Here is a 12,540-nt window from a genome sequence, read left to right as displayed (position 1 = left end):
TACGTGTTAGCTCAGGGCACTTAGAATTTAATTATCCATTTGTGTAATCATAATTTCAAGTGATGGATGACCTATAATTGAATTAATTCAACATGATGATGTAATAGTATCAAAATATATACTATACTTTGTCCATTGGTCCAGGGCTCCTAGCCCAAAATTTTTGTAGTGTAGGTAGATTTGCAACTTGGGGCTATGGCTTCCCCAATCCCCACCATTATCCCAGTCTGAGTTAGGATCTATATCCCAAACAGCATGTCTGCCACATGGCAAAACATGAAGACCATGGCAGTACCTGCGAAGAACCAATGAAAGAAGACCTCATCCTATCCCCTTATCTTAGTCCAATTCACAAGAAATACTCTGTCCACACACTCTATTTCCTACCACCATACTATAGTGCTGGCGAGAGGTTTGAATTTTCATAGAGGAAGAGAAGGAAACAGAGCAAGCAACAATGGCAGCCTCATTACAAGCAGCGGCCACCCTCATGGTGGGAGGCGTTCAGGGCCGGAGCAGCCTGCAGCTGAGGTCTTCTCAGGGCGTGTGCAAGGCCTTTGGCGTCGAACAAGGCGCTGCCAGATTGAGCTGCTCTCTCCAGAGTGATCTCAAGGACTTGGCTCACAGATTTGCTGATGCCGCCAAGCTTGCTGGCTTTGCTCTTGCCACTTCTGCACTCGTCGTCTCGGTATTGCACCCCTACTCGATTGTTTCCTGCCCCGCTTCATGTTTATTACTGTCCTGTTGGACATCAGCATGACTATATTGTATATTCTTCAATTATTAACTTAATCTTGATCATTCAAACTTAGCCATGAAACTACGACTATAATGGCAGTTTGTGCCGTAAATTAGTGGATAATTGAGCGAAAGAGCTATAGATCATCACTCTGCACCATGGGTTTTTACAACTCTGTCACCATTGATTACTGGGTTGATTTATGTCCGGATTTTGGTCTATGTTGTTTTCCATAAGCACCAAGGCAAGATTAAAGCCTCAAACCTTTTCAAATGGATGACATGGGATCATCTGATCCTCAAGTCATATATTTCTATCCTGCTGAACTGATCATGATATACCTGTAAATGAGCTAAAACTAAGAATAACCAAGGGTTACTTTGCTGGTGAAAATAGACACGCTTCTTATGATGTTGTGCTGTGAGGCTCTGGCAATTGGAAACCAGACCGAAAGGTATTCAATGGACCTCACTATTGATGGTTTAATGCAGTGTGCTTGTACACTTGCAGTCTTCAGTGATGGAGCTGTGGTTCAGAAAGCTACTACAATGTTAGCTGTGCTAATTGTTGAAAACCCTTTAATGTCATGATATGTTACGTTTTAAATTTCAAAATTATGATGTTCAATTGAGAAATATGCTGGTAGTATGCTGATTTAGCTTTGCTGCCCTGTAATGTTGCTTCATTGCTTCATTGTTTTCAGTTTTTTGCTAAATCGTTGTCTCTTCATATTCATTTTTTGGGGGAAAATTTAGGGTGCAAGTGCTGAGGGAGTCCCAAAAAGGCTTACCTATGACGAAATCCAGAGCAAGACATACCTAGAAGTAAAAGGAACTGGAACTGCCAATCAGTGCCCAACCATTGAAGGTGGTCTGGACAGCTTTGCCTTCAAGCCTGGCAAATACAACATGAAGAAGCTCTGCTTGGAACCCACGTCATTCACTGTCAAGGCCGAGGGTGTGGGCAAGAACGCCCCACCAGAGTTCCAAAAGACCAAGCTCATGACCCGCTTGACTTACACCCTCGATGAGATTGAGGGACCCTTCGAATTGTCTCCCAATGGGACGGTGAAGTTTGAGGAGAAAGATGGAATTGACTATGCTGCCGTCACTGTTCAGCTCCCTGGTGGTGAGCGTGTGCCCTTCCTCTTCACCATCAAACAGCTGGTGGCATCCGGCAAGCCAGAGAGCTTTGGTGGAGAATTTCTGGTGCCATCATACAGAGGGTCATCTTTCTTGGACCCGAAGGGAAGGGGTGGGTCTACCGGCTATGACAATGCGGTTGCACTTCCAGCCGGAGGCAGAGGGGACGAAGAAGAACTTACGAAGGAGAACATAAAGAACACTGCATCGTCTACCGGGAAAATCACCCTGAGTGTTACCAAGAGCAAGCCTGAAAGTGGGGAGGTGATCGGAGTGTTTGAGAGCATTCAGCCTTCTGACACTGATTTGGGGGCTAAGACTCCAAAGGATGTAAAGATCCAAGGCATATGGTATGCTCAACTTGACTCATAGAGCTTTGAAGGGAAAATATTCATGTAATTATCCTTGGATTGGATTTTGTGACAAGTTATTCAAGTCTTCCTAAACTGAAATCATGGGCCTCTTGGAAAATTGTTTGAGCTTACTGTTGTGTTGGTATATTATCATGGCTCTTCTTAATTGCAATAATGTTACTAGATTTCAAGTCTGTTTCTAGCTGGCTGAAGTTAGCTAACCAATGACGTATAAAAATCTGTGTCATTTGACACGTGACTGGGGTTCACAATTCTAGTTAAGTCAGATTAGTAGTCTCTGTGGTGATACAATTAAATTATGTTATGAGATATTCACCAACATATTTTATCCCTATATAAAATATTTTATTTAAATTAGTCAATCAAGAGAAAACCTTATATCAAGAGGAAAGTTGAATCTAATTAAAGGACAAGTTTTATTAAGGAAACAAGTTTAACTTAATCACATCTCTTAAACTTGGGGGCTTTTTGGATCTCATAAACTTGGGGATTTTTGGGTAGCTGATTTTTTCGTTTTGACAAGGACTTACACTAAGAAACAAAATAATATATAACTGCGAAGAGAGAAAGGTAACTTGTAAAAGGGATTGACGATTGAATTATATACATGACATTGTGAAGCTAGCTGGAAGTGGGAATCAAATTATATGAAAAGGAGTGGCTCAGCGTCTTTTGGGTTATAATAAAGAAGTTTACATGGAAAAGGTACGCAAAATTAAGGTGGTCATTAAACTCAAGCACTTTGGTCTGTCTTCTTGACTATTCTGCGGGGGACTAGTTGTAGTTGTACACAAGACAAGATGAGAATGATGATTGGGTAACAGTTGCATCCACAAAATTATTAGCAGACTGCAACAGTTAACTAGGAACAAAAAAAACATAGTAGGCTGCAAATGCAACAGCGCCAGCATGCAGCACGACTTTTGAAATAACAAATGAAATTAATGGGCCTACTTATTTTAGGAGGGTTAGTTGGCATTGGTTATCTAATAAAATTAACTTTCTTACCCTTAAACTCACCTCACCCGAATAATTACTTGAGCCCCCTGTAGTTCTGGGCTGTAATCGGCAAAGAAGGTTGGTTGCGTGGAATTTGCTATTGGCAGTTTGGCCTGCGAATTGAATTCGACAGGCTACAGGCACTACCACTGGCTGTGGTTGACGCTGACCCGATGGCTGCCGCCGGAGCTCAAAGCAAAGCAAAAGACGACATACTGATACCATCCAACGCCAACCACAAACCACCTTAATATTAATTAATTAAAATTAATAAGAGAGGGAGTGGACAGAGTAAAAGACAGGTCCAAAGTCTTCCTTCCTTCCTTCATTTCTTCTATCTCTTGTACCAACCATTTCTGATTTCTTCGTTCTTTTCTTTCCATTGGATTTGGCACCCATCCACCATCACTTCTGGATCCACCAAACGGAGTCTTTCCCTTACGATTCCGTTCCATTCCCCAACCCAATCCCCCTTAAAATAAAAGCTCAATTCTGCTTCCCTTTATTTTCTTGCTTCTCTGATGAGAATCGTTTCAGACCGCTGAATGGCGGCTATGACACATAGATGGATGAATTGCCAGGGGCTTTGGGAACCAGCGCTAGCTTGGCTCTGCGTTTGGGACAGTTCATCTTCTCGATCGCTTCTCTTATCTTCATGTGTTTGGATGTTCACTTCTACGCTTATACTGCTTTCTGGTAATCCTCCTCCCCCACTTTCCCCTTGTTTTCATCCTCTCTCTCTCTCTCTCTCTCTCTCTCTCCCCCCCCCCCCCCCCCTTCCTTTTTTAATCAATTTTTTTCTTTTGCCTTATGAAATGATCACTCAATTTCTGATATATTGCAGCATATTTGGCGATCACTCTGTTTCAATATATAGATATATATATGTATATATATGCATATGATGATTATAATCTATGACTGATTGTTTGTACGTTGGATGTCTACTTGTGATGATTATGAGATGAAGACGGTGATATAGATTCCAAGATTGGTTGAGAACAGTTAGAAAAAAAGGATGATTTTTTGTTGTTGAAGCCCGGGTCATGTTTTTTTTTTCGATAGAGTACAGAGCGTGGAGAAAACACAGCTTACAGAAAGGTTAAAAGCAATATTTTTGAAGTGCACCTTGAAGAATTTATATTGATTATTGAAAATGAATCAACTAAAGAAAAGGATTAAGATTCAGACATTAGAATTTGCTAAATTGGTCTTATTGGATTTCCATTCTTTTTGGTTGTTTGCGAGTGTTAATGCAAATTGAAGAAAAATCAATATTGGGCATACCTTCCTCTTTCACATCAATTGCAATTTTTATTTGGGCTTGTGGAGATCAACTTATCAGGTACGTTATTCAAAAGGTTGACAGAAATAAGAAGATTGTGTAAATATGAGTATTTGATTTTTATTCTTATCACATACTAGAATAAAAAATTGTTTACAGAAAGTACTACAAACATATATGGCTTGTATGCAAGATATTTGCTGACTGCTTTCACGGGGTAAGTCTAGAGGCTCTTGTGAGTTGTGAGCTTGTAGATTTATTCATCTTTACGAGTAAGAAGGCAAGGAATTACTGTTTTCATTGTGCGTAGGTACCTTGCAACAAATTGCTTCTACCAAAAGCAGCTTAATTCGAAAAGTAGTACAAGCATATATGGCCCATGTGCAAGGTATTTATGAGTCCTTTCAAAGTTAAGGCTGGAGGCTCTTGTAAGTTGTGACCTTGAGGATTGACTCAAACTTTCAGAGTTTGCTTCCACCAACATAAGTTGTAATTGCCTCTTACAAGTTATGAATCCCCCCCTTTTTTTTTTTTTGTGCCAAATACAAAGTATGTCAAATGGATATTGGCTGCTAAAATACAAAAGGAACTACTCACCATTTAGTTTTAAGTTTATTGCTTGCAACAAGTTGATGATATGGGAGACCCTTCATGGCATGGAGGACATATTGTGATTGCAGAAATGCACAACCAAAGGCAGAGGTTGGCATTCATTGTTTTTTTTTTTTTGGGGGGGGGGGGGGGGTGCGAGGGAAGAGCTCGTGTATAAATAGAAGGGAGTTCTGGGCTATTAGATTTGGGTCCTATTTTCACAAAGTTATCACATTTACTTTATGTTTGGTACCAAATATGGGAGGGCCATCCTTACAACAAAAAGTATAAATAAATTCTATATGCAAGGTGAGAGGCCCTGCTCCTGCGCATGATATATCTTGAATTGGATAAATTGATTAGGGTTTATAATGTTTCATAATCCAAAGATATCATCTAGTGCATTGGTAAACGTGTAATGTGAGTAGTTTCACTTGTGAAATCACTACAAGCTAGGCTAGGTCAAGTTAGCTGAATGACTTTTAAGACAATCAAACATCTTTTAAAACCTGCTGCAGGTAGAATGTATGTGGAAAGTTATGTGGGTACAATTTGTTGGATTAAGCTACTTGTTTCAAGCTGACAGTTTTGGGACGGAGTAAGCCTGACAACTGGAAATGCTGAATTTGATTTGGATATATTTTGGTTTACCATACTAGCGTAATATTCTAATTGGAGTGTGTATTCTATATTGTCATTGAAATTTTAGAATAATTTGATGACTGATGTCAAGGCCGGATGGCTAGATAAGTGAAGACTGAATACAAACTGTGTGAGAGAGTGAAACATGACTAATAGGAGCTCCAAAATTGCGTTGATTCACCCTTTTTTGTTCAGATCTAGAGGCTGCAGTTGTAATATGTTGGTATAGGTCCTCTTTTGGGTTTGTGGTGGCGAGGGATAATAAAAAGCACTGGTGGACAGTTTTTTTCTTTCTTTTTGGCTAACCCCACCTAGGGGAAATAAGGTTTGGAGTGTTGTTATCGTTGTTAGCTCACAAATTTAGTGGGGTCCCCTGGAGGGTAGAGTGACCTGATTGGTTTAAGTATGAAGAGCGCAGTTATTTGGACTTGGAGATACAGGTTATGTTTATTGTTTCATATCCTTGTTACTTCTCTTAGTGCCTTTCTTTTTTCTGGATGGACATTAAATTGTGAGGCTTCATTTTATCCGACAGCCGGTCCTTCAAGTCTTGCATGTTAACTAGACAACCTGGCATCTCTAGTTCCAGGTAACCCTGTTTAGCTGCATCGGCATAAACTGTACTTGAGTGTGGCATATTACTAGATTGCAATAATAATTTCTTCTGTTCTGGTTGCCTTTTCTCCATATTACTGGATATCCAGAGTACTTTGTGTCCCTCTGGATATCTTCTTCTTCTTTTTTTTTTTTTTTTTTTTTAAGATTTTTTGAGTGTCTTCTTCAAGGAGGAACTTGTGGTAATCTATATGCATGCTGCTTCTGCTTGTGGTAATATATAAAGGCAAAAGTCTCTTTTCATTTGATTCTTTTTGTTGGTTTTGACGTAGAGAAAAAACAGAACACAATGGCTGGAAAAGCTGATTTCATTTGATTCAAAACCATACTTATAGAGATTACAGCCAAGACATTCAGACACACTACCAACTCTACCAACTCCTATCTGCAGATATGCAACTTAAATTAAGCTCATTCACTCCTTTTTACAAAAAAAATAAGCTTAAATCAAGCTTCACAACTTGTCAAAAGTATCTAGATACATCTAGTTAAATCAAAAAGATTTTTCCAACAGTGACAGCAAGCTTGTCACAGCACCATCACTCCTCCTTGGCAAGTTTGCTGCTAACTCCAAGCATCAATCTTAGCTGTTCAAATCTGGTCCTTGGTAGTGCCTTGGTCAGTATATCAGCCATTTGAACTTCAGAGCTGCAATGCATTAGATCAACTTCTTTCTCATTCTCTGCTTCTCTTATGAAATGATATTTGATTTTTATATGCTTGGTTTTTCCATGAAAGACTGGATTCTTGGCAATTGCAACTGCTGACTTGTTATCACAATAAATCTCAGTAGAGTTCTTCTGTTCTTGCTTCAAGTCAACCAATAACTTTCTTAACCAAATAGCTTGATTTACTGCTGCTGCAGCTGCAATATACTCAGCTTCGGCTGTGGATTGCGCCACAGTATCTTGCTTCCTCGAGCTCCAACTGAACACACCCGAACCAATTAGGAATATGAAACCAGATGTGCTCTTCATATCTTCATTTGAGCCTGCCCAGTCACTATCAGTGTAGCCAACCAGTTTTAATTCTGAAGCTTTTCTGAACCAAACTCCATGATCTTCAGTTGCTTTCACATACCTCAACAGCCTTTTTGCAGCTCTTAAATGCACCTCACTTGGTGTCGACATGAATCTGGATAATAAGCTTGCTGCAAACATAATATCTGGCCTTGTTGCCGTTAAATACAACAAACAACCTATCATACTCCTATAGATTCCCTCGTCAACTTTTTCAGCTCCATCTTCTTTAAGTAATTTTTCATTTACTGCCAAAGGAGTGCTAATAGGTTTACAATTCAACATTCCAAACTTCTTAAGAACTTCTCTAGCATATTTCCTTTGGCAAATGAAAATTCCTTGTTGGCTTTGATGAATTTCCATGCCAAGGAAATAAGTCATAACTCCTAAGTCAGTCATCTCAAACATCTCACACATTTGCTTCTTGAATTTTTGTACTAAAGGGATGCAACTCCCTATCACCAAGAGATCATCAACATATAAGGAAACTATCAAAGTTTCTTTATCTTCCTGTTTCACATATAAAGTTGCTTCACTATTGCTCTTGTTGAACCCCAACTTCAAGAGGTAATCATTGATTCTGCTATACCAAGCCCTTGGGGCCTGCTTTAAGCCATATAAAGCTTTCTTGAGTAGATATACTTTATCTTCTTGCCTTTTAACAACAAATCCTTCTGGTTGTTCAACAAAGATCTCCTCCTCCAAATAACCATTTAGAAAAGCAGATTTTACATCTAATTGGAATATTTTCCAGTTTCTTTGAGCAACTAGAGCAAGCAAAAGTCTAATAGTATCATACCTTGCCACTGGTGCAAAAGTATATGAGAAATCCACTCCAAATTGTTGAGAGTAGCCCTTCACCACCAATCTAGCTTTAAGCTTGTTAATAGAGCCATCTGAATTCAGTTTGGTTCTATACACCCATTTAACTCCAATAACTTTCTTGTGTTTTGGCCTCTCCACCAACTGCCATGTTTGATTTTTCTCAATCATCTTCAATTCTTCTTCCATAGCCTTCTTCCATTCACTTGAATTAATTGCTTCATGAAAGCTATTGGGTTCAATTGCTGCAACATTGCATCTCACATAAATGTCAGCAAGTGATCTGTCTCCTCTCACTGAAAACTCTTCATCAGAACTTAATTCCTCTTGAATTATAGTTGCATCTTGTTCGTTGGGAGAACTCCCTTCAAAAAGAATCTTCTGTGAAGTTTCAGCAACATTTTTGTCCCAATTCCAGGCTCCAAACTCATCGAATTTCACATTTCTGCTGGTGATAACCTTCCTTGTTTGGACATCGTAAATTCTATAACCCTTGGCATTGCTGCTATATCCCAAGAAGACACCAGGAATTGCCTTTTGATCTAACTTGTCCCTCTTTACCTCTGGAACAAGAGAATAACATAGACAACCAAAAATTTTGAGATGCTCCACATTTGGTTTAACTCCATTCCAGACTTCAAATGGAGTTTTTCCTTTAAGTGCCTTAGTTGGAAGCTTGTTCAAGAGGTACACAGAGGTGTTGACTGCCTCTGCCCAAAATTCCTTGGGAAGTTTTTTTTCAAACAACAAGCATCTTGCCATCTCCATAATAGTTCTGTTCTTTCTCTCACTCACACCATTTTGTTGAGGAGAGTAGCTAACTGTAAGTTGATGATGAATGCCGGCTTCCTCGCAAAATTGATTGAATTTGTTGGAGGTGTATTCAGTCCCATTATCTGATCTCAACACTTTAATCTTGCTGCCACTTTGATTCTCCACTAATGCTTTGAATCTCACAAACACAACAGCAACTTTTGACTTTTCCTTTAGAAAGAAAACCCAGCACATCCTTGAAAAGTCATCTATGAAAAGAATGAAGTACCTGCTGCCACTCAGAGAAGGTGTCCTCATAGGACCACAAACATCAGTATGAATCAATTGCAATTTTTCAGTTGCTCTCCAGGCTTTATTAATTGAAAAGGGCAGCTTGCTTTGCTTGCCTAACTGACACACCTCACACACACCAACACATTCATGAATTGCAGGCATATTTATAGCTAAACCTTCTTGATGCATGTGTTTAAGTGAAGCATAATTGAAATGACCAAATCTTTTATGCCATAGGACAGATTCATCAACAACACCAGTGAAAGCATGCATTTTTGTCGTTTTCCAATCTAATGGAAAACTTTTATCTTTCATTTTTACTGTGATAAGTTCACAGCCAGCAGGATCAATGATAGTGCATGATTTATCTTTGAATAACAAAGTATAATTTTTTTCCAGCAGTTGACCCACACTAAGCAAACTCTGATATATTTCGGGTACAAAAAGAACATCAGGAATGAATTTAGTACCTGATTTTGTCTCCATTGCTACTGTTCCTTTGCCTTTAACATCCACCAACTCACCATTGCCAATTTTAACAGAGGACACGTAAGACCTATCCAACTCCTTGAATGCTGCTGAATTTGAACTCATATGATGCGTGCATCCACTGTCTACCAACCAAACATTTGTATCAAATTTGTTGTTATAACAGGCAACAAAAAGTTGCTCTTGTTGTTGTTGTTGTTGGCTTTCAGCTACTTGAGCTTGTTGGCTCTGTTGTTGCTGCTGCTGAGTTTTGTTCTTACAAACTTTTTCCATGTGACCAAATTGTTTGCAAGATCTACACTGAATTCCTGGTCTGTACCAGCAATATCTCTCAGCATGACTAGTTCCCTTGCAATGTGAGCATGGAGGATATTTTCTTCTTCCTTTTCCTTTGCTTCCGTCTGATTCTTTCTTCTCTTTCTCTTTTCTATCATTGGCTTGCTTCCATCCCCCTTTATTGGACTGCATTCCTCCTTTATGAGCAGCCCTAAATGCACCTTCAGAAGCCTCTTCTTGCCTTAGAGCTCTTCTTTGTTCAACTCCTTGAAGAGCATTAGCTAACTCTGAGAGAGTTAGTTTTGAAAGGTCTTTGGAATCCTCCAATGAAGAGATTTTTGATTCAAATCTCTCAGGAAGAGTGACAAGAACCTTCTCCACTATCCTTGTTTCAGGAAACTCATCTCCAAGCAGCCTAATCTGATTCACTACCTTCACTACTCTATTCATGTATTCCTTTACAGATTCAGAATCCTTCATTTTGAGAGTTTCAAACTCTCTTCTCAAGTTTAGCAGCTGCATCTGCCTATTCTTGTCAGTTCCTTGGAACTCCTCTTTCAATTTCTCCCAGGCTTCTTTAGCTGTTTCACAAGTCATAATTCTTGTGAAAATGATCTCTGAGACTGCTTGATGAATGCATGACAGAGCCTTAAATTTCTTAGCCACTTGCTCACTATGATGCTTCACTTGAGCTATGGTTGGATTGTCTGGCAATGGTGGTGGATCCCTACCTGTCTCGACCACTTCCCACAAGTCATATGCCTTTAAATAGGCTGCCATTTTAACACTCCAGATTTGGTAGTTCTCTCCTGCAAATTGTGGTGGTAGTGAAATGGAAAGACTGTTGGCTGCCATGGTTTCACTTCTGGAATTTTTTGCAAAGAGGTTGTGTGTTTCGGTTTTCTGAAGGGGGGAGGACCTTACTAGTTTTTTCTCTCTTTCTCTCACAGCCCTTCTAAGATCAGAGGGCTCTGATACCAAATGTTGGTTTTGACGTAGAGAAAAAACAGAACACAATGGCTGGAAAAGCTGATTTCATTTGATTCAAAACCATACTTATAGAGATTACAGCCAAGACATTCAGACACATTACCAACTCTACCAACTCCTATCTGCAGATATGCAGCTTAAATTAAGCTCATTCACTCCTTTTACAAAAAAAATAAACTTAAATCAAGCTTCACAACTTGTCAAAAGTATCTAGATACATCTAGTTAAATCAAAAAGATTTTTCCAACAGTGACAGCAAGCTTGTCACAGCACCATCACTTTTACTAAAACTGTTGCATGCTATGAGAGGAGTTGTTTATTTTACCAAGTTCATCTTTGTAATTAATTTGTCACGTATATTCTTACTGCAGCTTCTCGGTAACCATTATGAGTTTGATGATCCCATGGAGCTTGACCTTGGCCGTGGTGGATGTGTATTTTGTCCTTTGTAAGCGTCCATCTCGTCAGCCAGGCATAAAGTCAGTAATTGTTATAGGAGATTGGGTACATACGGGCGGCTTCCATCAAGTTTTGATTATTTCTCTGTTTATCAATCTATTAATTAATCACCATGCGTACGTGATTAGTGTTAATTATATTGTCTTCTTCAGAGCCCATTAATATTGAAGCAAAAAGCATTTTTCTTTATTTTTTTTAACAGGTTCTCTCGTTTCTGTCGCTGGCTGCAGCTTGCTCAACGGCCAGTGTCACCGATGTCCTCATCACTTCCCGCACTCTCTGCATGGCAAAGTTGTGTAATAGATATCAACTATCAGCGGCCATGACATTCTTGTCTTGGTTTCTATCATTAGCCTCCTCTCTCTTCAATCTATGGCTTCTCCCTTCCCCATAATCATTTGTTTAATTACGGCTGGCTATGTAGTCAGCCATGTACAGAAATTTAATCAATCGCATGTGTCGTATTGAACAAAAGAGTTGTTCTTCATCTGCTGATTGATTGTGGTTGCAATTTAGAGCGGTTATGCTAATTAATTGGATATCGTCTCATACTGACGTTATTCTGATTTTTTTTCTTTTTAATTTTTTGTTACAAGGATCATTTATTTATTTGAGTAACATTTTTGTGAGAATTATTTTTAAAAATAAGAAATTTTGGCATTTGGCTATGTTATGGCCTAGAACAAGAATCAATCAACTATTACGAAATTGGATCGATAACAAATCACAATCAAATTAATCAATCATTTACAAATACATAATTTATGTGAAAAACCTAAATTGGAAAAAATTACAAGCAGAAAAAATAAAATATCATTAACCAAATATTGGTAATATAAAAGTGATATAGCTGCAATTAATTCAAGAACATTAGGCACCTATTTATATACCTAAAATCATTTGTAAATGTACATATGAAATTATATTCTGATCAGAAGATGATGCATGGGGATATTCTTCCAAATGAGATAAATCTCACATAAAATCGAATTTGACAACATCACAATCATAGTCAAATTCGAAGTCATAATCACAGTCAAATTAGGAGTCA

At 38.7% G+C, this 12,540-nt stretch overlaps 2 protein-coding genes across 5 annotated transcripts; both read left to right on the top strand.

The window, feature by feature from the left end:
- The first annotated feature begins 356 nt into the window (after positions 1-356).
- Positions 357-2,425, top strand: LOC127810421 (oxygen-evolving enhancer protein 1, chloroplastic). Its single transcript, XM_052349911.1, has 2 exons — positions 357-688; positions 1,495-2,425. The coding sequence occupies exons 1-2, from the start codon at positions 458-460 to the stop codon at positions 2,251-2,253; spliced, it is 990 nt and encodes a 329-aa protein (XP_052205871.1). The 5' UTR covers positions 357-457; the 3' UTR covers positions 2,254-2,425.
- A 957-nt stretch (positions 2,426-3,382) lies between these two features.
- Positions 3,383-12,055, top strand: LOC127809777 (CASP-like protein 5C3). Of its 4 annotated transcripts, none has more exons than XM_052348846.1 (4): positions 3,383-3,950; positions 4,850-4,927; positions 11,402-11,509; positions 11,692-11,840. In XM_052348846.1, exons 1-4 carry the CDS (start codon positions 3,820-3,822, stop codon positions 11,813-11,815), a joined length of 441 nt encoding a protein of 146 aa, XP_052204806.1. In that variant the 5' UTR covers positions 3,383-3,819; the 3' UTR covers positions 11,816-11,840. The 4 variants fall into 4 exon arrangements, with proteins under 4 accessions (XP_052204806.1, XP_052204807.1, XP_052204804.1 ...); XM_052348847.1 differs by having other exon boundaries at positions 3,385-3,950; positions 11,402-11,478; XM_052348844.1 differs by having other exon boundaries at positions 3,440-3,950; positions 11,402-11,534; positions 11,692-12,055.
- The last annotated feature ends 485 nt before the right edge of the window (positions 12,056-12,540 follow it).

The sequence above is a fragment of the Diospyros lotus genome, chromosome 9 (assembly GCF_014633365.1).
Source record: "Diospyros lotus cultivar Yz01 chromosome 9, ASM1463336v1, whole genome shotgun sequence".
Classification (NCBI taxonomy): domain Eukaryota; kingdom Viridiplantae; phylum Streptophyta; class Magnoliopsida; order Ericales; family Ebenaceae; genus Diospyros; species Diospyros lotus.
This window is presented reverse-complemented; position numbering and strand designations above follow the sequence as displayed.

Bases quoted from the DNA above. Each gene is read 5' to 3' on its own strand.
- LOC127810421 (XM_052349911.1), top strand. From the start codon at position 458: ATGGCAGCCTCATTACAAGCAGCGGCCACCCTCATGGTGGGAGGCGTT. The intron at 689-1,494 runs GTATTGCACCCC...GGGAAAATTTAG, and splicing joins CTTCTGCACTCGTCGTCTCG to GGTGCAAGTGCTGAGGGAGT.
- LOC127809777 (XM_052348844.1), top strand. From the start codon at position 3,820: ATGGATGAATTGCCAGGGGCTTTGGGAACCAGCGCTAGCTTGGCTCTG. The intron at 3,951-4,849 runs GTAATCCTCCTC...CATTGTGCGTAG, and splicing joins TACGCTTATACTGCTTTCTG to GTACCTTGCAACAAATTGCT. The intron at 4,928-11,401 runs GTATTTATGAGT...TTCTTACTGCAG, and splicing joins ATATATGGCCCATGTGCAAG to CTTCTCGGTAACCATTATGA.